This window comes from Suncus etruscus, chromosome 11 (genome assembly GCF_024139225.1).
Source record: "Suncus etruscus isolate mSunEtr1 chromosome 11, mSunEtr1.pri.cur, whole genome shotgun sequence".
Classification (NCBI taxonomy): Eukaryota; Metazoa; Chordata; class Mammalia; order Eulipotyphla; family Soricidae; genus Suncus; species Suncus etruscus.
The window spans coordinates 81,043,035-81,061,688 of record NC_064858.1 but is presented as its reverse complement, the minus strand read 5'-3'; the positions used below and the strand labels follow the sequence as shown (position 1 = coordinate 81,061,688).

The window sequence follows — 18,654 nt, the reverse complement described above, 5'->3', positions numbered from 1 at the left end:
CCTCCATCCACTGGCTAGTTCAGGGGTCTAGACCAATGGGTGTATCTTGCATCTCCTCATCCTCAGGTCACCATCCTCAATGGCTCCAACATCCGATCCCTCTACAACTTCTCAGGGGAACAGGTGAGGACACCCTCCTCCACCACCTGGCTTGGCCCTGACCCAGGTCAGGATCCCTGGAAACCCTCAGCTTCCCCACAGTTCCTATGACCTGCCTATTGTCCCCCTTGTTCTGACCCAGTGCTGCTCCTTCCCTCCACCCCCAGATGGCCTCCTACTTTGGCTATGCAGTGGCTGCCAGCGACATCAATGGGGATGGGTGAGTAGTAGAGAGGGGACATGGGGACTGGCCCTCCCCCGCAGGAGGGGAGAGAGATGGTGAGGCAGAAAGGAATGAGGTGCTGAGCACCTTCTCATACACGTGTTGGCCACCTGTATATCTTCGGGGGAAGTGTCTTTTCATCCCCCACTTATGTATGGAATCATTTGAGGATGTTTTTCATTGTTTAGTTGGAAGGAAGAGTTTGGGGAGGATTGGGAAAGGTGATGGATGGGTGTTTCAGTTATGTGTGTGAGAAACCTTTATTGATAGTATTGTAAATCAAAGAATCTCGAATAAAATGGAAGGAAGGAAGGAAGGAAGGAAGGAAGGAAGGAAGGAAGGAAGGAAGGAAGGAAGGAAGGAAGGAAGGAAGGAAGGAAGGAAGGAAGAAGAGGGAAAAAAGAAGGAAGGAACAAACAAAAGAAGGGGGGAGGAAGGAAAGGGGAAGGAGCTCTGAGCACTGACCAAAATAGAGGCCTCACTTGACTTTGAGGTGCCTGGGTTTGAGGAGGGAGGTGTCAAGAGAAGGTATCTGGAGGCATGGGTTTCCCCCTCCCCATCTCCAGGCTGCATGACCTTCTGGTAGGGGCACCCCTTCTCATGAAGCGAACAGCAGATGGGCGGCCTCAGGAGGTGGGCAGGGTGTATGTGTACCTACAACGCCCCACCGGCATGGAGCCCACACCCTCCCACACTCTGACTGGACATGATTCCTTTGGCCGGTTTGGCAGTTCTTTGACCCCTCTGGGGGATCTGGACCAGGATGGCTATAACGGTAAGTACTGTGGTTCAGAGCTGAAGCATAAGGGACCAAGGCAATGTCTGAGATGCAGGGCCGGAGAGATAGCATGGAGGTAAGGCGTTTGCCTTTCATACAGAAGGACGATGGTTCGAATCCCAGCATCCCTTATGGTCCACCGAGCCTGCCAGGAGCGATTTCTGAGCCTAGAGCCAGGAGAAACCCCTGAGCGCTGCCGGGTGTGACCCAAAAACCAAAAAAAAAAAAAAAAAAGAGCAATGTCTGAGATGCTTTGCGCCAAGGAGTTACTCTTGGAGGGCTTCAGGGAACCATATGAGATGCCAGGGATCGAACCTGGGTTGGCTGCATGCAAGGCAGGTGCCCTGCCTACTGTGCTATTGCTGCTGCCCCGAGGTGCAGACTTTAATCTCAATATCCAGATCTGAAGCGTGTAGAAATTAGAATACCGGGAATGACAGATGGGGAAAATCGGAGCCTGGGGTTAGGGGTTGGGGGTTGGGAGACGTGTACTGCATTCCTGCCCACTGACTGTGGTGTACTGTCTTGCAGATGTGGCTGTTGGGGCTCCCTTTGGTGGGGAAACCCATCAAGGAGCAGTGTTTGTGTTCCCCGGGGGCCCCCAGGGTCTGGGCACCAAGCCTTCCCAGGTTTTGCTGCCCCTGTGGCCAGCTGGCCACAGACCTGACTTCTTCGGTTCGGCCCTTCGAGGAGGCTCCGACCTAGATGGCAATGGCTACCCTGGTGAGTGAGCCTGAGTTCCCAGATTCCAACACCTGAGTTTTCCCAGGATACCTGGTGCTGCTTCAGGCTGGCACCGCCAGAGGACACTGTCTCCTCACTCAGCCTCCTGGGCAACGTGGGCAGCAGGATCCTGACTTGGGGCTTGCCTTAAGGGTCATTTCTTGATCGTTTGCAGATCTCATTGTGGGATCCTTCGGTGTGGACAAGGCCGTGCTATACAGGTATGAACTCCTGGGGTATGGAAACTGGAGGATTTGACGGTGGATCTGAGGCCAGGGAAGTGTCTAGAAGACAGTGGGCTCCTGGGGCTTGAGCATCCCTTGTGCCTAGGTTCCAGAGGAGCCTTAGCACTATTGATTCCCCATCTGCTCTTGGCAGAGGTCGCCCCATCGTATCCACCAGTGCTTCCCTCACCATCTTCCCTGCCTTGTTCAACCCAGAGGAGCGCAGCTGCAGCTTGGAGGGGAACCCGGTGGCCTGGTGAGTTGTTCACTGCCCATCCTCTGAGCACTGGTCTGGATCCTCAGTCTGTGCTGTGGGCAGCAGGGGTCTGCAGGAGGAGGGTGTCTGGGCACCTGCTCCAGACAGTGACACTCATTCTTCTTGGTCTTCTTTCAGCATCAACCTCAGCTTCTGCCTCAATGCTTCCGGGAAACATGTACCCGACACTATTGGTGAGGGAAACAGCCTGACTCTCAGGCACGGGGACGTGGAGGGACAGTGGTTCCGGGCACCGCCCTGCTGTCAGTCAATGCCTTGACATGCTGCTTGCTGCAGGCTTCACAGTGGAGCTTCAGCTAGACAGGCAGAAGCAGAAGGGAGGCATTCGGCGGGTGCTATTTCTTGACTCTAAGCAAGCGACCCTGATCCAGCCGCTGCTCATCCAGAATGGAGCCCGGGAGGAATGCCGAGAGATGAAGATCTTCCTCAGGGTATAGCCCCCTGGATGGGGGGGGGTCTGGCTAGCCTGGACAGGGGGGCCACATAGAACCAGCTTTATTTGGGGCTGGAGTAATAGTATATAGCAGATAGGCCACTTGCATTGCATGCAGCCAACTTGGGTCTGATCCCCCTGTGGTCCCCTGAACACTGCCAGGAGTGATTTCTGAGTCCAAGGCCAGGAGTAAGCCTTGAGCATCACCAGGTGTGGCCCAAAAGCAAACAGAACAAAATTCTGATGGAGCTAGTGCAGTAGCAAGTGGGTAAGGTGTTTGGTTTGCCGACCCTGATTTAATCCCTGACATCCTATATGGTTCCCCCAACCACCTACAGGAGTAATTTCTGAGTGGAGAGCCAGAAATAACCCCATTGCTGGATGTAATCCAAAACAAACAAACAAAGAAAACCAGAAGCAGGGATCCCACTTGAAGGAAAGGAGATAGGGAGATTGCCATGAAGGACTTCGGATTGGGGTTGTTGAGAGAGGGGTCCTTTGGTAGGAGGAGCTGAGAATCAGACCTCCAGCACCTCTGAAGAAGTGAGGTTAGCTTTGGAGACTTGGATTCTTTAGGTTCCTGAGCAGAGCCAGATGTAATCTAAGCTACAGGGCTAACAAATACCCCCAGTTCTAACTCTAAATCTTCTCCCTGGCTCCAGAATGAGTCTGAATTCCGAGACAAACTCTCCCCAATTCACATTGCCCTCAACTTCTCCCTGGACCCCAAAGCCCCTGTGGATAGCTATGGTCTGCGGCCCGTGTTGCATTACCAGAGCAAGAGCCGCATAGAGGACAAGGTGAGGAGTGCAGTGGGGGACAGGGCATGGCAAGGGGGATTCCCATGAGGGAAGCCCACAGCCCTGTGGGGCTAAATCCCCCCTCTCAAGGCTGCCTCTGCTCCCCAGGCTCAAATCTTACTGGACTGTGGAGAAGACAACATCTGTGTGCCAGACCTGCAGCTGGAAGTGTTTGGGTAAGTAAAGGCTGACCTCAGGCTGGGGATTCCAGACGCCACGTCCTGTAGCAGAAGGGGGGGGATCTTGGGAGCACCTGGGACCTTGAACAGCAATAGGCTACAGATGCCAGCTGTGTAGCCCTAGGATGTTACTCAACTTCACTTATAGCTTTTGGTATCAGTTTCTCTGACTTTTGGGGAAGAATTAAATTAAATACTCTTTGTATAGTGTCTAACCTAATTCTTACCAAAGTTGCAAGGCAGGAAATGATATCTGTTGGTTTTCTGTTATTATGGTTTAACGGTCTCCTCCCGGTTTGGAAGTTCATTCTCTAGTATCCCTTATTCTGTGTCCCCCACCCCAGAGAGCAGGACTATGTATATTTGGGCGACAAGAACTCTCTGAACCTAACTTTCCACGCCCAGAATGTGGGTGAGGGAGGTGCCTACGAGGCTGAACTTTGGATCACTGCACCCCTGGAGGCTGAATACTCAGGACTCGTCAGAAACCCAGGGGTGAGATGGAACTTTTTGGCTGGGCCTGGGGTCTGGGGGGGCGGGGGGGGGGGGAGCTCTGCAGAGGAGGGGATCTTCACCCACACTTCCGTCCTCCAGAATTTCTCCAGCCTGAGCTGTGACTACTCCTCTGTGAATCAGAGCCGCCTGTTGGTGTGTGACCTGGGAAACCCCATGAAGGCAGGCGCCAATGTAAGTCAGAAAATTCTGGGGCTGGGCCTGGCTCAGAGATAGCGCAGTGGCATTTGCCTTGCAAGCAGCCGATCCAGGACCAAAGGTGGTTGGTTCGAATCCCGGTGTCCCATATGGTCCCCCGTGCCTGCCAGGAGCTATTTCTGAGCAGACAGCCAGGAGTAACCCCTGAGCACCGCCGGGTGTGGCCCAAAAACCAAAACCAAAACAAACAAACAAACAAAAAATTCTGGGGCTGATAACCAGGGCCCCCAGAAGAGTGCAGTGGGTGAGGGAAGAGTGGCTAGAACTGGAAAGAAACCAACAAGCCATCTAACCAGCCCATGGTCTCCCCTCATGCCCTGCAGATCTGGGGTGGCCTTCGGTTCACAGTCCCACATCTCCGAGACACAAAGAAGAATATCCAGTTTGACTTCCAGATCCTCAGGTAGGGAATGGGTGGAACCAGGTGCACCCCCTGTACTCCCATGCTCTGAGTTGGAGCATGAGCCTTAGAAGGGGGCTGGGCAGCAGCACCCTTCAGTCTCTTCCCGCCCCACAGCAAGAATCTCAACAACTCCCAGAGCGAATTGGTCTCCTTCAAGCTCTCCGTGGAAGCCAAGGCGTCGGTGTCCCTGAATGGGTGAGTGTGTGGGGGCAGCGGGGCCCTACTGGGGGACCAGTGCTGGGGGAGGCCCCAAGGATTTCTGAACCCATTTCCTCTTCAGTGTGTCCAAGCCCGAGGCGGTGGTCTTTCCACCGAGTGACTGGCAACCCCAAGACAAACTGCAAGAAGAAAAGCATGTGGGTCCTGCTGTCCACCACGTCTATGAGGTGAGAGGGCAGCGACTGAAATGACAGAAAAGGAGTAACTGGGTGGCAGAGTGGGGGTGAGGGGAGGAGAAGATGGATGATGGATTGGTCAAGCCTTGGCATTTCTGGCTGAGCATCTGGGGTGAAGCTAGGAAGGAACAGAACTGCCCCCACTCTGTCTCCTGACGCTTGTGTTCTCTCCTCAGCTCGTCAACCACGGCCCCAGCTCCATCAGCCATGGCATGCTGGAGCTCAGCTGCCCCCACACTCTGGATGATGAGGCACTCATCTACGTGACCAAAGTCACAGGGCTCAGCAACTGCACTACCAGTCATCCCCTCAACCCACAGAGGTTAAAGGTGAGGCAGGACTGGTAGCAGACACATTCGCATTCCAAAGCCCAAAGCGGAAAGAACTGTAGGGGTTGCTGGGAGCCTGGAAGAGCCAATGAGGACAGCCTGAAGCTAGAATTGAGGTCACTGGAAGGAAGCCAGATGGGTGACACCTCAAGGCCCTGGGAAGGAAAAAAAAAAGACATTTACACACTGCTGGAAATGTTCTTTGCTTTCCATCTACACTGACAGACTTCTGGGCCCAGCTCTGTCCCTGAGGGAACTCTTTAGAACTGTTCCCCTGGGCCTCCGTGCCTGCTCTAAAGTTTGTTTTCTCATTAGCAATATTTAATTAAATGAGTGTCAGCACTGTCACTGTTAAAGCTTAGGTTATACCAAACAAAACAACCATTTAGAACTGGTGTTTTAGTGAAGGGTAAGAGATAATCAAAATGAGAGATGAACCAGTATTAAAAAGTGATGGAAGTTCAACATGCAGATATGCTGGGGACTTCTGACATTGAATCATCAGAGAAAACCACTTGAGGAGGCAGTGACTGAACTGAGAGAGAGAGAGAGAGAGAGAGAGAGAGAGAGAGAGAGAGAGAGAGAGAGAGAGAGAGAGAGAGAGAGAGAGGGAGAGGGAGAGGAAGAGGGAGAGAGGGAAAAAGGAAGAGAGGGAGGGAGAGAGAGAGAGGAGGAGGAAAGATGGAACGACGGCCAGTACAAAGGCTCTAAGATAGTGACAGAATTTAATTATATATCTGTATATCTCCTCCATTGAAACTATAAGACCCAGTGTGATTCACTCAAGTATTTCAGTGCCTTAGTACTGAAACTTGGTACCTTGCCATAGGCAATGGTGAGTTGGATGGATGGAAGATTCCAGAGGGGCCAGGGATTTGGCCCAAGTGTCCTGCATGTGCAAGGGCCATGGTCAGTCCCCGGTAGCATATCAGCCCTCCGTCCCCATCTGAGCACAGCAGTATAGCCCCTAGGGGCCCCACAAAAAAGAATCCCCAATATGCTGTACTGTTGGTCTTTGGTGCAGGCTGCTTGATTCTGCAATAAGGAGGGATAAATAAGTGTCTGCTCTTCCAGTTGGATCCTGAGAGTCCCCAGTCTCATCATCATCATCTGCACAGACGGGAAGCCCCAGGGAGAAGACCAACCACCACAGGACTTCGGATCGTGGTACGTTGTGCTGGGACTATGTGGGCCAAAGCCTTGAGTGTGGGTGTAGTACTAGGAGTCCCTGGGAGAGCAGCAGTCCAGACTCAGTCTCTTCTTTTCTCCCCAGAAATGCTCAGAGGCGAAATGTTTCAAGGTGCGCTGTGAGCTTGGGCCAGTGCACCGGCAAGAGAGCCGAAGTCTACAACTGCATTTCCGAGTCTGGGCCAAAACCTTTATGCAAGTAAGAGAGTCTTGCCTCCACCCTGACCCTCCTTTGGTGAATGAAACCCAGGCCCTTGGCATGCACCGGGGTTTAGAGAGGGCGTGTGTGCTTTGTGCCACCTAGTGGCCATATCAGGAATGGCCGCTTTTTCCATTCCAGACCCATTCAAAGGAACGAAAGAGATTAAAAAAAAAAAAAAAAAAAAGAAACTGAGCTGTAGGGACCAAAGAGAGAGTACAGCCATGCAAGCAACCAACCTGGGTTCAATTTCCAGATTCCTATATGGTCCCCGGAGCAGCACCCCGGAGTAATTTATGAATGCAAAGCTAGGAGTAAACCCTAAGCATCGCCAGGTGTGGCCCAAAAATAGATGAAAGAGGAAGAGGGCCAGAATGATAGTACAGCAGGTCGGACGCTTGCCTTGCACACAGCCAACATGGGTTTGATTCACTAGCATCCCATATGGTCCCTCTGCACCCCTCCAGGAGTAAACCTGCTAGGTGTGGCAAGAAAAAAAAATTTAAAGAGAAAAAGAAAGAATAGGGGCTGGAGCAGTGGCGCAAGGAGTAAGGCGTCTGCTAGCCTAGGATGGCGGTTAGATTCCCCGGCGTCTCATATGTCCTCCAAGCCGGGAGTGATTTCTGAGCGCATAGCCAGGAGTAACTCCTGAGTGTCACCGGGTGTGGCCCAAAAACCAAAAAAAGAGAGAGAGAATAGAGAAATAGAGAGAGAATAGAGAATAGAGAGAATAAAGATGGGTTCATAATAGAGAGGCAAAGAGATGGTAAAGGTTAGGAGTAAAGAGTCACTGTTTGGTGTAGGATCTGGGTGCTTTGGTAGTGCTTAAGGTACAGTAGCTTTGTTCATCTAAGTCAAGTAACTAGTTATAATTTTAACAAAATAAAAATGAACAATTTTATTGCTTTAGGGTCAGAGAGTTAGTATAGTGGGTAAGGCTGCTTGTCTTGCATATGCCTCACCAAATTCCATACAGGTCACTACCTATCCTCTCAATACCTCTAAAAATGATCCCTAAGCACAGAACCAGTTCAGAGTAAACCCCAAACACAACCAGGTGTGGCACTAAAATAAAAGCACACACCAGGGGCCGGAGAGATAGCATGGAGGTAAGGTCCTTGCATGCAGAAGGACGGTGGTTCAAATCCCGGCATCCCATATGGTCCCCCAAGCCTGGCAGGAGCGATATCTGAGCATAAAGCCAGGAGTAATCCCTGAGGGCTGCCGGGTGTGACCCAAAAACTAAAACACACACACCAAAAATTTTTTTTTCAAATATCTTTTTTTTTTTTTTTTTGGTTTTTGGGCCACACCCGTTTGACGCTCAGGGGTTACTCCTGGCTATGTGCTCAGAAATCGCCCCTGGCTTGGGGGAACCATATGGGACGCCGGGGGGGATCGAACCGAGGTCCTTCCTTGGCTAGCGCTTGCAAGGCAGACACCTTACCTCCAGCGCCACCTACCCGGCCCCAAATTTTTTTTTTTTTATCTTTATTTAAGCACCATGATTACAAGCGTGATTGTAGTTACCGTATTTACCGGCATATAAGACGACCCCCTAATTTTGCAGTTAAAACGTAGGTTTAGGCCTATGTTTGCTGTATCAGACAGAATGTTCCTGTGCTGCAACTGTATATGTATGTACCACAGTGAGCCAATCACAACAAGCAAAGGTTCAAAGGTTATACTGTCATAGACTTCCTCTCTGACTCTGGCCAATCTGAGCAGGCTCTTTACAGTGTAGATTCGGGTCCAGAACATTGTCTAATTGGCATGCATAAAAAGCCTGCTTGGATTGGCTGAGTTAGAGAGGCGGTAGGAGCAACCTTGCAGTGATTGGTGCAGGATCAAGTTGGAAAATTCGTTTTGTGGCAATATTCAGACAATTTTTGTTTAGCGGCATATTGGAACATTTTTCAGAATATACTCGGCGTATAAGACGACCCCCAATTTTTCGGTTGACTTTTTTTTTTTTTGGTTCAAAAGTCGTCTTATACCCCAAAAAATAGGTAGGTTTCAGTCATAAACAGAACACCCCTTCACCAGTGCACCATTCCCACCACCACTGCCCCCCTCCCACCTTTCCCACCCCTGCTTGTGTTTTTTTACAGTTGTTTTATTAGATGTGAATATGCATAAGTATATCACTTTTTTTGTTTTGTGGTTTTTTGGGTCACACCCGGCAGTGCTCAGGGGTTATTCCTGGCTCCAGGCTCAGAAATTGCTCCTGGCAGGCACGGGGCACCATATGGGGCTCCGGGATTCGAACCGATGACCTCCTACATGAAAGGCAAATGCCTTACCTCCATGCTATCTCTCCGGCCCCAGTATATCATATTTTTATACATACAGATATATTGAATTTATACAATTTTGGGGAGTAATAGATGGATATGGATATGAGATCATTTGGGATCAAATCTAGGCATTGAGATATATAGATCATCTACTCTACAAATTGAACCACATCCTTAGCCTTCTCCTCTTGTTTTCTTTTTTCTTCTCCTTTTTCTTCTTCCTTCTCTTCCTCTTTTTCTTCTTTCTCTTATTCCCTTCTTACTATTCTTTCTTTGCCCTCTTACTCTCTTTCCTCCTCTTCTTTTTCTTCTTCTTTTTCATCTTTCCCCTCTTCTTACTATTCTTCACAATATTCTTCTTACTCTTCTTTGCCTTGTTTTCTTACTCTTCTTTGCCTTATTCTTCTTCTTTTTTTTGGGGGGGGGGGGCACACCCGGCGTTGCTCAGGGGTTACTCCTGGCTGTCTGCTCAGAAATAGCTCCTGGCAGGCCTGGGGGACCATATGGGACACCGGGATTCGAACCAACCACCTTTGGTCCTGGATCGGCTGCTTGCAAGGCAAACGCCGCTGTGCTATCTCTCCAGGCCCGCCTTATTCTTCTTAAAATTCTTCTTTCTCCACTTTCTCGTCTCACTCTTCCTCCAACTCCTCTTATTATTCTTGCTCTGGGTTTCTGGGACTTCATTGATTCCTATGTTGTTTCTGCTGAGTTTTTATCAAAGACTTTTATTTTCATCAGTCCACATTCTTTGAGTAGTTTAGACATTGTCTGATCTTTTTTTTTTTTTTTTTTTTGGTTTTTGGGCCACACCCGGCGTTGCTCAGGGGCTATTCCTGGCTGTCTGCTCAGAAATAGCTCCTGGCAGGCACGGGGGACCATATGGGACACCGGGATTTGAACCAACCACCTTTGGTCCTGGATCGGCTGCTTGCAAGGCAAACGCCACTGTGCTATCTCTCTGGGCCCATTTCTTTAAGGCTCTCTTCCAATCTCTTTTGATGTATGGAGTAGTTCTGCATCTCATCCTCTGGCTCACTGAGCCCGTTTGCAGCTGCCGTTACTCCAATGGAGAGGCTTTCCATTGAGGTTTTTGATTCATAAGCCGAGTTTTTCAAACCTGTTATTTCAGTGTGAAATTTTTTAATTTTAATCATCAAATCCTCTTGGTTCTTATTTGTGTACCATTCAAGTCTATTGGTGCTTTTTTTTTAGCGCAATGAACATCTTCCATAATTCTTCTCTAAACATCTTATTTGAGAGGATACCTAACTGTTTGGTACTTACTTTTAGGATTATCAGAGCAACCATCTTTTGTTTTGTTTTGTTTTGTTTTTTTTGTTTTGTTTTGTTTTTGGTCCACACCCGGTGACGCTCAGGGGTTACTCCTGGCTATGTGCTCAGAAGTCACTCCTAGCTTGGGGGACCATATGGGACGCTGGGGGATCGAACCTCGGTCCATCATAGGCTATCGCTGGCAAGGCAGACACCTTACCTCTAGCACCACCGCACCAGCCCCCAGAGCAGCCATCTGATTCTCTATACATGGGGTTCTACTACAAAATTTTCACATTTTGGAGCTTGTAGTGTGCTTTTTACAATGTACTGAAGTGGGGTTCAGGGGTTAAAAGATGCACGCAGCCACGAAGTGGAGCGGACTTGCTCCTAGGGATGTGGGTCCTGGAGAGGTTATGCTTCTTGGTGTCTGCTGGGCTGCCTCCCGCAGAAGAAAGGCAGGGAGCAGGGCAGCAGTCCTTTATAATATCTCTGGGTGCTCAATCACACGGCAGGAATTAGCCCCCAGTTGGTTGGGTGGGGACATCTTACCGGGACACACCAACATTTTAATTAGGAAAACAAAAATTATCAGTCATTGCTGACCAAGTACTGTCCCAGATGTTTAACCTACATTAGTCATTAGTGATATTTTTATTGAACATGTAGACATCTAATTATATGAGATTTCTTCATAATTATCTAATTATACATTTATTATCTTATATAAGGAATATAGAGGGTTGGGGAGATGTTACACAGAGCTGGAGCACAGGCTTTGCAAGGAAGAGACCCAGGTTTGATCCCCTACTCAGGGAGTGCCCAGGTATGCACATGCCCCACCACTAAAAATAAAAGAGAGAGAGAGAAAGAAAAAGGAACATGGAGATTTAGGAGAAGATGAGTCCTATGGGTCCCAAGACAGGCTCCCTGAATACTGTCCCCTTCCCCTACAGCATCCGAACCAGCCTTTTAGCCTCCGGTGTGAAGCTGTGTACGAGGCCCAGAAGATGCCCTACCGAATCCTGCCTCGGCACCTTCCCCGAAAGGAACTTACGGTGAGTTCAGAGTCGAAGGACAGAGCTAAGGAAGCCAGGGTTCAGCGCACTGGCAAGGCACAAAGACTTGATAAGGGATGACCCAGTTTCATTATGGGGAAAATATTGATGGAGCATCTGCTCTGTACCAGGCACTTTTGTAGGGGATGGAGACAGAATAAGAAGCAAATAGGACAGGGTAGCTTGGTGTTCTCTGTCCCGAGGGCAATGTGACCAGTGTGATACAGGTCAGGATGTTCATGGGGACATTTGAACCAGTCTCGTGGGGTCAGGGAAGGCTTCCCGGAAGAGGGCTCATGGAAGCTGAATCGTACAGGATACAGAAGAACTATCAGGCTGACCAAGTAAGTGCTATTCTCTAGGGAGAGGATATTAGCAGCTGTGATGATCCAAAAAGTGGGTGCAAATGGTTAATACAGACATTTAATACTGACAGAGAGGTGTGGACATAGAATGATCACACTTATCTGCAGGATATATATTTTAAAAAGGGGGGCCAGACCACTGGCGCAGAACGGTAAGGCTACAGACGCCTTGCCGGCTGTAGTCTAGGACGGACTACGGTTCGATCCCCGGCATCCCATATGGTCCCCCAAGCTAGGAGCAATTTCTGAGTGCATAGCTGGGAGTAACTCCTGAGCATCACTGGGTGTGGCCGAAAAGCCAAAAAAAAAAAAAATTAATAAAAAGCAACACCAGGGGCCGGAGAGATAGCATGGAGGTAAGGCATTTACCTTTCATGCAGAAGGTCGTTCGAGACGTCCCATATGGTCCCCTGTGCCTGCCAGGAGCAATTTCTGAGCACGGAGCCAGGAAAACCCCTGAGCACTGCCGGGTGTGACCCAAAAACCACAAAAAAAAAAAAAAAAATGAAAAAGAAACAAACAAACAAAAAAAACCAACACCAGGGGCCGGAGAGATAACATAGAGATAGGTCTTTCATGCAAGAAAGTCATTGTTTCAAATCCCGGCATCCCATATGGTCCCCCAAGCCTGCCAGGAGTGATTTCTGAGTGTGGAGCCAGGAGTAACCCCTGAGCGCTTATGAGTGTGACCCAAAAATCAAAAAAAAAAAAAACAACACAATGATATGAGACTAATAATACCCAAAGACAATAAAAATATTGGGTGGGAAGTGCAGATAAGACAGAAAAGAGACCACTATGACAATAATAATTGGAAATGTTCACTCTGGACAAGACTTGGAAATGAAATGCATGATACCCCTTCAGTAACAGTATTGTAACTATGATACCTAAAAGGAAAAAAGGGGGAAAGAAAAAAATGAGAGAGAAATAAAGAAAATAAAAATGTCTAACATAGGGGCAGGCTGGAGCTGGGGGTAGGAATGGAACAACAGGAGGGTAACTAGGGAAGTAGGTGATGGAAAATAAACACGGTGAATTTTTTTTGGTGGGGGGCCACACCCTGTGATGCTCAGGGGTTACTCCTGGCTCTATGCTCAGAAACCGCTCCTGGCTTGGGGGACCATATAGGATGCTGGAGATCGAACCCAGTCCTGTCCTAAGTCACCATGTGCAAGGCAAAGGCCCTACCACTGTGCTTTCGCTCTGGCCCCAACATAGGTGAATGGTTGGGTGTTGTATGACTGAAACTCAACTATCAACATCTCAACTATATTTCACAGTGACTTAAGAGAGAGAAAGAGAGAGATGGTCTGAGGAGAGTGGCAGGATGGGCAGGTATTCTTGCTAAGTCTAGCCAGTGAACAGGGTTGAATCAGGGTCAGAAAATGAGACAGAGGGGCCAGAGCAATAGCACAGTGGTAGGGCATTTGCCTTGCACGCAGCTGACCCAGGACGGACCTCGGTTTGATCCCCTGGCATCCCATATGGTCCCCTGGGCCTCTCAGGAGCGATTTCTGAGCACAGACCCAGGAGTAATGCCTGAGCACCACAGGATATAGTCCAAAAAGTAAAAGAGACAGACAGAGACAGAGAGAAATAAGAAAGGAGTGGATAACAGCCCCATGAACTGAGCCAGTCTATCTTTCACGTTTGATATTTATTGCTTAGAGTCAGGAATCATTAGAACAACAACCAAATTCTTTGATCAACTGCCTATCTTATTCTATCCAGGCTAAACTTTTACACATTCTGGGGCCTCTATATATCAGGACAAGCATCCTTATAATGGGCTTATCTCAAGGGATATTTCCTGGGAAGAAGAGTGAGATAAGCAGCCACAGAGCCACTACCTTGGTAGCTTTCTGCATCAGGCTGGCCTTTTGATACCTAAGTCCTGCTACCTGCCCATTCTGCCTTTCTCCTCAATCTCTCTTAACCCTATGTTCCCTTTCCCAGTAAAAATCTGTTCTAGGCACTGAGCCTGAGAAACTCAGAATCTTTTTTAGCCCAAGTGGGAGGTAAGAGCTGGGGCTTAGCCAAGGGGAGTGGGAGCCCAGTGAAAGACAAATAAAGCTAACAAAGTCTCCATGGCCTTCCCTGACTTGTTTTCTAGGTGGCCACAGCCGTGCAGTGGGCCAGGGCTGACAGCAGCCAGGGGGTCCCTCTGTGGATCATTATCCTCGCTATCCTCTTTGGCCTCCTGCTCCTAGGTCTGCTCATCTACATCCTCTACAAGGTCAGTCATATCCTCCTCTGACTTCCTACAACCCATCATCAGATTCTGGACGGGCTAGCATGTGTCCAATTCCTGACCAGTTTTCCAGTCTGGTGCCCCCACCCCTGCTCTGGCCTGTGCAGGGTCTCACCCTGTCCTTGACCTCATACATCCTTCCCTACATTCTGTAGCTTTTTTTTTTTTTTTTGGTTGGTTTTTTTTTTTTTTGGGTTTTTTTTTTTTTTTTTTTGGTTTTTGGGCCACACCCAGCGGTGCTCAGGGGTTACTCCTGGCTGTCTGCTCAGAAATAGCTCCTGGCAGGCACGGGGGACCATATGGGACACCGGGATTCGAACCAACCACCTTTGGTCCTGGATCGGCTGCTTGCAAGGCAAACACCTCTGTGCTATCTCTCCGGGCCCCATTCTGTAGCTTTTGACTAAAGTCTCATGCCTCCATCTGCCACCATTGCCTATACTTCTAAAATCCCTGGTGTGGCATCTTTGTTTCTACCACCACCTCCAGAGGTCTATGGCCTATGGCAGGTCTCACCATTGGTGGAATCAATGCTAGCAAAGGCTGTGGAGTCCTTCTTGCAAGGAAACCAGTACTAAGCAAGTCAGATCTGGCACTTGAGCTCAAGCCTTTTTTTTTTTTTTTTTTTTTTTGGTTTTTGGGTCACACCCTGCAGCACTCAGAGCTTATTCCTAGCTCTACACTCAGAAATCACTCCTGGCAGGCACGGGGGACCATTTGGGATGCCAGGATTCGAACCACCATTCTTCTGCATGCAAGGCAAATGCCTTACCTCCATGCTATCTCTCCGGCCCCAAGCCTATTTCTTTTTTTTTGTTTTGTTTTGTTTTGTTTTGTTTTTGGGTCACACCCGGCGTTGCTCAGGGATTACTCCTGGTTGTTTGCTCAGAAATAGCTCCTGGCAGGCACGGGGGACCATATGGGACACCGGGATTCGAACCAACCACCTTTGGTCCTGGATTGGCTGCTTGCAAGGCAAACGCCGCTGTGCTATCCATCCGGGCCCCAAGCCTATTTCTACCCCGAACTTAATAAGGGTTTGGATATTGTGTGTTCTGTATTTTTGTTGTTGTTGTTGTTGTTGGTTTGGTTTGGTTTGGTTTTTGGGTCACACCCGGCAGTGCTCAGAGGTTACTCCTGGCTCCAGGCTCAGAAATAGTTCCTGGCAGGCACGGGGGACCATATGGGACGCCGGGATTTGAACCAATGACCTACTGCATGAAAGGCAAACACCTTACCTCCATGCTATCTTTCCAGCCCTTTGTTGTTTTGTTTTGTTTTTTTAATTGTTTGTTTGGTTTTGGTTTGTGGTTGGGTTTTTTTTTTTTTTTCTTTTCTTTTTTGGTTTTTGGGTCACACCCAGCAGTGCTCAGGGGCTAGACATGGCTCTACGGTCAGAAATCGCTCCCAGCAGGCTCCGGGGACCAAATGGGATGCCGGAATTCAAACCAATTTGAACCACCGTCCTTCTGCATGCAAGGCAAATGCCTTACCTCCAATACTATGTCTCTGGCCCCGGTTTTTTGGAGGTTTTTTTTGGTGGTGGTTTTGTGTTTATAGGGGACCATATCCATAGGTTCTCATTCCTGGGTCTTCTCAGGAATCACTCCTGGTGGGGTTCAGGGAACCATATGTGGTGCTGGAGATTGAAACCAGGTTGGCTGCTTGAAGACGAATTCTCTACCCACTGTACTATCTCTCCAACCCAAATAGGAGTATTTTTATGGCACCAATGAAAGACCCCACACACACACCATTATCACTGCCACTTTTTTTTTCTTTGTTTTGTTTTGTTTTTTTGTTTTTTTTGGGGGGGGGGCCACCCCATTTGACGCTCAGGGGTTACTCCTGGCTATGCGCTCAGAAATCGCCCCTGGCTTGGGGGACCATATGGGACGCCGGGGGATCGAACCTCGGTCCGTCCTAGCGCTTGCAAGGCAGACACCTTACCTCTAGCGCCACCTTCCCGGCCCCTCACTGCCACTTTTAACCCTCCTCTCCCACTGAATCTCTTGGATAAATGATCTCAGCAGCCGTACTTAAGGTTACTTGCAATTGAGTCTTCTCTATTCCCTCTTGGCCTGTGTTCCATCGCAGAACAGAGCCAGAGTAATCTAACATCTCCCACCTTCCTCCACTTTAGCTCGGATTCTTTAAACGCTCCCTCCCGTATGGCACCACCATGGAAAAAGCTCAGCTCAAGCCTCCAGCCACCTCTGATGCCTGAGTTCTCCGGATCCTGGACTCCCAATCCTGAAGGCCCAGTTCCCCTGCCCTGAGTCTACTGACAGGGAGGAGATGGGCACTTTCTGAAGGTGCTGAGGGCCGGGGAGAAGCTCCTCTCCACAGCCCAAAGACATACTTGAAGGGCCAGAGCCAGGGGGTGGGGGGTGTTAGGGATCCCCTCACCCATGCACTGTGAAGGACCCTTGTTTACACATGCCCTCCTCATGGATGGGGAAGCTCCAATCCAGGGACAGAAGCCCCAGACTCCCTGCAGCCTTTGCATTCTGGAATTTCCTGAAAACAACTTGGAACGGTAACTGGGGAATCTAATCCCAAGTCTCTGGGCCAGACATGCCACCAAGACTTCCTGTCTAGCTCCACCCTGCAGAGATCGGCCGTCAGCCTTGCCAGAGATCCATATGAAACTCCCAGCTAAGAACCTGGCCCTGGGGAGTGAGAACTGACAACTCTGGACAGCCCTCACCCTGGTGGGCCAACAAGGAACACTAACCCAGCAAGCGCTGAGCTTGGACAGAGCCCAGACAAGGATCACCGCTGGCCCAGAGCCAGCTCCAAAAGGAATCAGAACTATAATGGGGCCAGATGGAGCCTGGGACCTGGGATGGAACTGAGATCCAGACTCAGACATGGGAATGGAATCAGGCAGGATTCCAGAGGACATCTGAACCTGTTTCAGACTCAGGTCCAGTGGCACCCTTCATCCTTGCCTCAGAAGCCAGGAATTGCCCAGCACCTTGCAGGGCAATGATGACCACAGATCCAGAACCTCAGCCTGGCCTGGCGCAGGCCCTCGGTGTTCCTTGGACGAAGAGGAACCTGCTGTCCTGCACCTACAAGATTTGGGTTCTGCCCACCAGCTGCACTGATGCTGCCCCTTCTCCCACTGTCCAACCCTCCCCTCACCTTGGCTCCGGATACTCGGGACTTATTTAAACTCTGTTGCAAGTGCAATAAACCCAGCCCGGTGCTCCCACTGACCAGAACTTGAGTCTGGACATTGCTTCTCTGCAAACTCACCCTGTAACCAGGCACTGTGATGGGTAGCAAGTGTACCTCATAGCCTCTTTCCACTGGGAAGCTGGAGAACCCCCTAGGAATTGTGAGCCTAGCTTTGGGGTTCCTTTTAGGAGAAAACTAGTAGAGGGAACAAACATAGGTCTTGACTCTTGTGCCTCTCAACAGAGCAGCTTCCCAATACCACAAGTTCCTACTGGGTTTGAGAATCAGGCAAGTATTCAAAAAGGGAAGTCTGAGTTGTTTTGTTTGAGTGCCATTTTCAGCAGTGCTCAGGACCTACTCCTAGCTCTGTGCTTAGGGGTTGTTCCTAGTAGTGCCAAGGGTCCACATGATGCTGGAAATCAAACCAGTTGGCAGAGAACAAAGCACACACTAAACCCAGTGCTCTCTCCAGCACTGGAGGTCTAAGTTCAACATAGGGAGAGGATGGGCTACAGAATGGGCCAGAGCTTTCCTAACTCAGATAATGACATGGGGGGACCAAGGGGATGCAGAATAAGGACATGAATCTGATGAGTGAGAAAGCCAAGGAAAGGGCCCGGAGAGATAGCACAGTGGTGTTTGCCTTGCAAGCAGCCGATCCAGGACCAAAGGTGGTTGGTTCGAATCCCAGTGTCCCATATGGTCCCCCGTGCCTGCCAGGAGCTATTTCTGAGCAGACAGCCAGGAATAACTCCTGAGCACCGCTGGGTGTGGCCCAAAAACCAAAAAAAAAAAAAAAAGAAAAGAAAAGAAAAGAAAAAAAGCCAAGGAAGAAATTCCATTGGTTTGGGGGTTTGGTTTGGCCTTTTTGTGTCTTTTTGTTTAATTTGGGGGCCACATCAGAGGGTTTTCAGGTCTTTTTCCTGTCTCTGCTCTCAAGGGTCATTCCTGGCAGTGCTCAGGGGACCATATGGGGTACCAGGGATTAAATCTGGGTCCGGTGTTATATAAGGCATAATCTACTGTACTATTGCTCTGAGTACTGTTTTTGTTTATCTTTTTGGGGGGTCACAACTGGCAGCATTCAGGGGTTACTCCTGGTTCTACACCCAGAAATCGCTCCTGGCAGGCTTGGGGGACCATATGGGATGCCAGGATTCGAACCACCGTCCTTTGCATGCAAGGCAAACACCTTACCTCCATGCTATCTCTCGGATTAATTTTTTGTTTTGTTTTGTCCTCATTTTTTTATTTTGCT

At 49.4% G+C, this 18,654-nt stretch overlaps 1 protein-coding gene across 1 annotated transcript in view; it reads left to right on the top strand.

Moving 5' to 3' along the window:
• Nucleotides 1-17,440, top strand: part of ITGA5 (integrin subunit alpha 5) — a 33,689-nt gene extending 16,249 nt beyond the window's left edge. Inside the window, exons 10-30 of the mRNA XM_049783647.1 lie at nt 67-123; nt 267-319; nt 889-1,097; nt 1,632-1,823; nt 1,999-2,044; nt 2,202-2,303; nt 2,442-2,497; nt 2,601-2,755; nt 3,420-3,557; nt 3,666-3,733; nt 4,081-4,231; nt 4,331-4,423; nt 4,771-4,850; nt 4,965-5,045; nt 5,131-5,236; nt 5,422-5,574; nt 6,649-6,741; nt 6,848-6,961; nt 11,490-11,591; nt 14,073-14,195; nt 16,354-17,440. Of these exons, the coding sequence (XP_049639604.1) occupies nt 67-123; nt 267-319; nt 889-1,097; nt 1,632-1,823; nt 1,999-2,044; nt 2,202-2,303; nt 2,442-2,497; nt 2,601-2,755; nt 3,420-3,557; nt 3,666-3,733; nt 4,081-4,231; nt 4,331-4,423; nt 4,771-4,850; nt 4,965-5,045; nt 5,131-5,236; nt 5,422-5,574; nt 6,649-6,741; nt 6,848-6,961; nt 11,490-11,591; nt 14,073-14,195; nt 16,354-16,437 (2,256 nt within the window). The 3' untranslated portion in view covers nt 16,438-17,440. The remainder of the gene's footprint in view (nt 1-66; nt 124-266; nt 320-888; nt 1,098-1,631; nt 1,824-1,998; nt 2,045-2,201; nt 2,304-2,441; nt 2,498-2,600; nt 2,756-3,419; nt 3,558-3,665; nt 3,734-4,080; nt 4,232-4,330; nt 4,424-4,770; nt 4,851-4,964; nt 5,046-5,130; nt 5,237-5,421; nt 5,575-6,648; nt 6,742-6,847; nt 6,962-11,489; nt 11,592-14,072; nt 14,196-16,353) is intronic.
• The last annotated feature ends 1,214 nt before the right edge of the window (nt 17,441-18,654 follow it).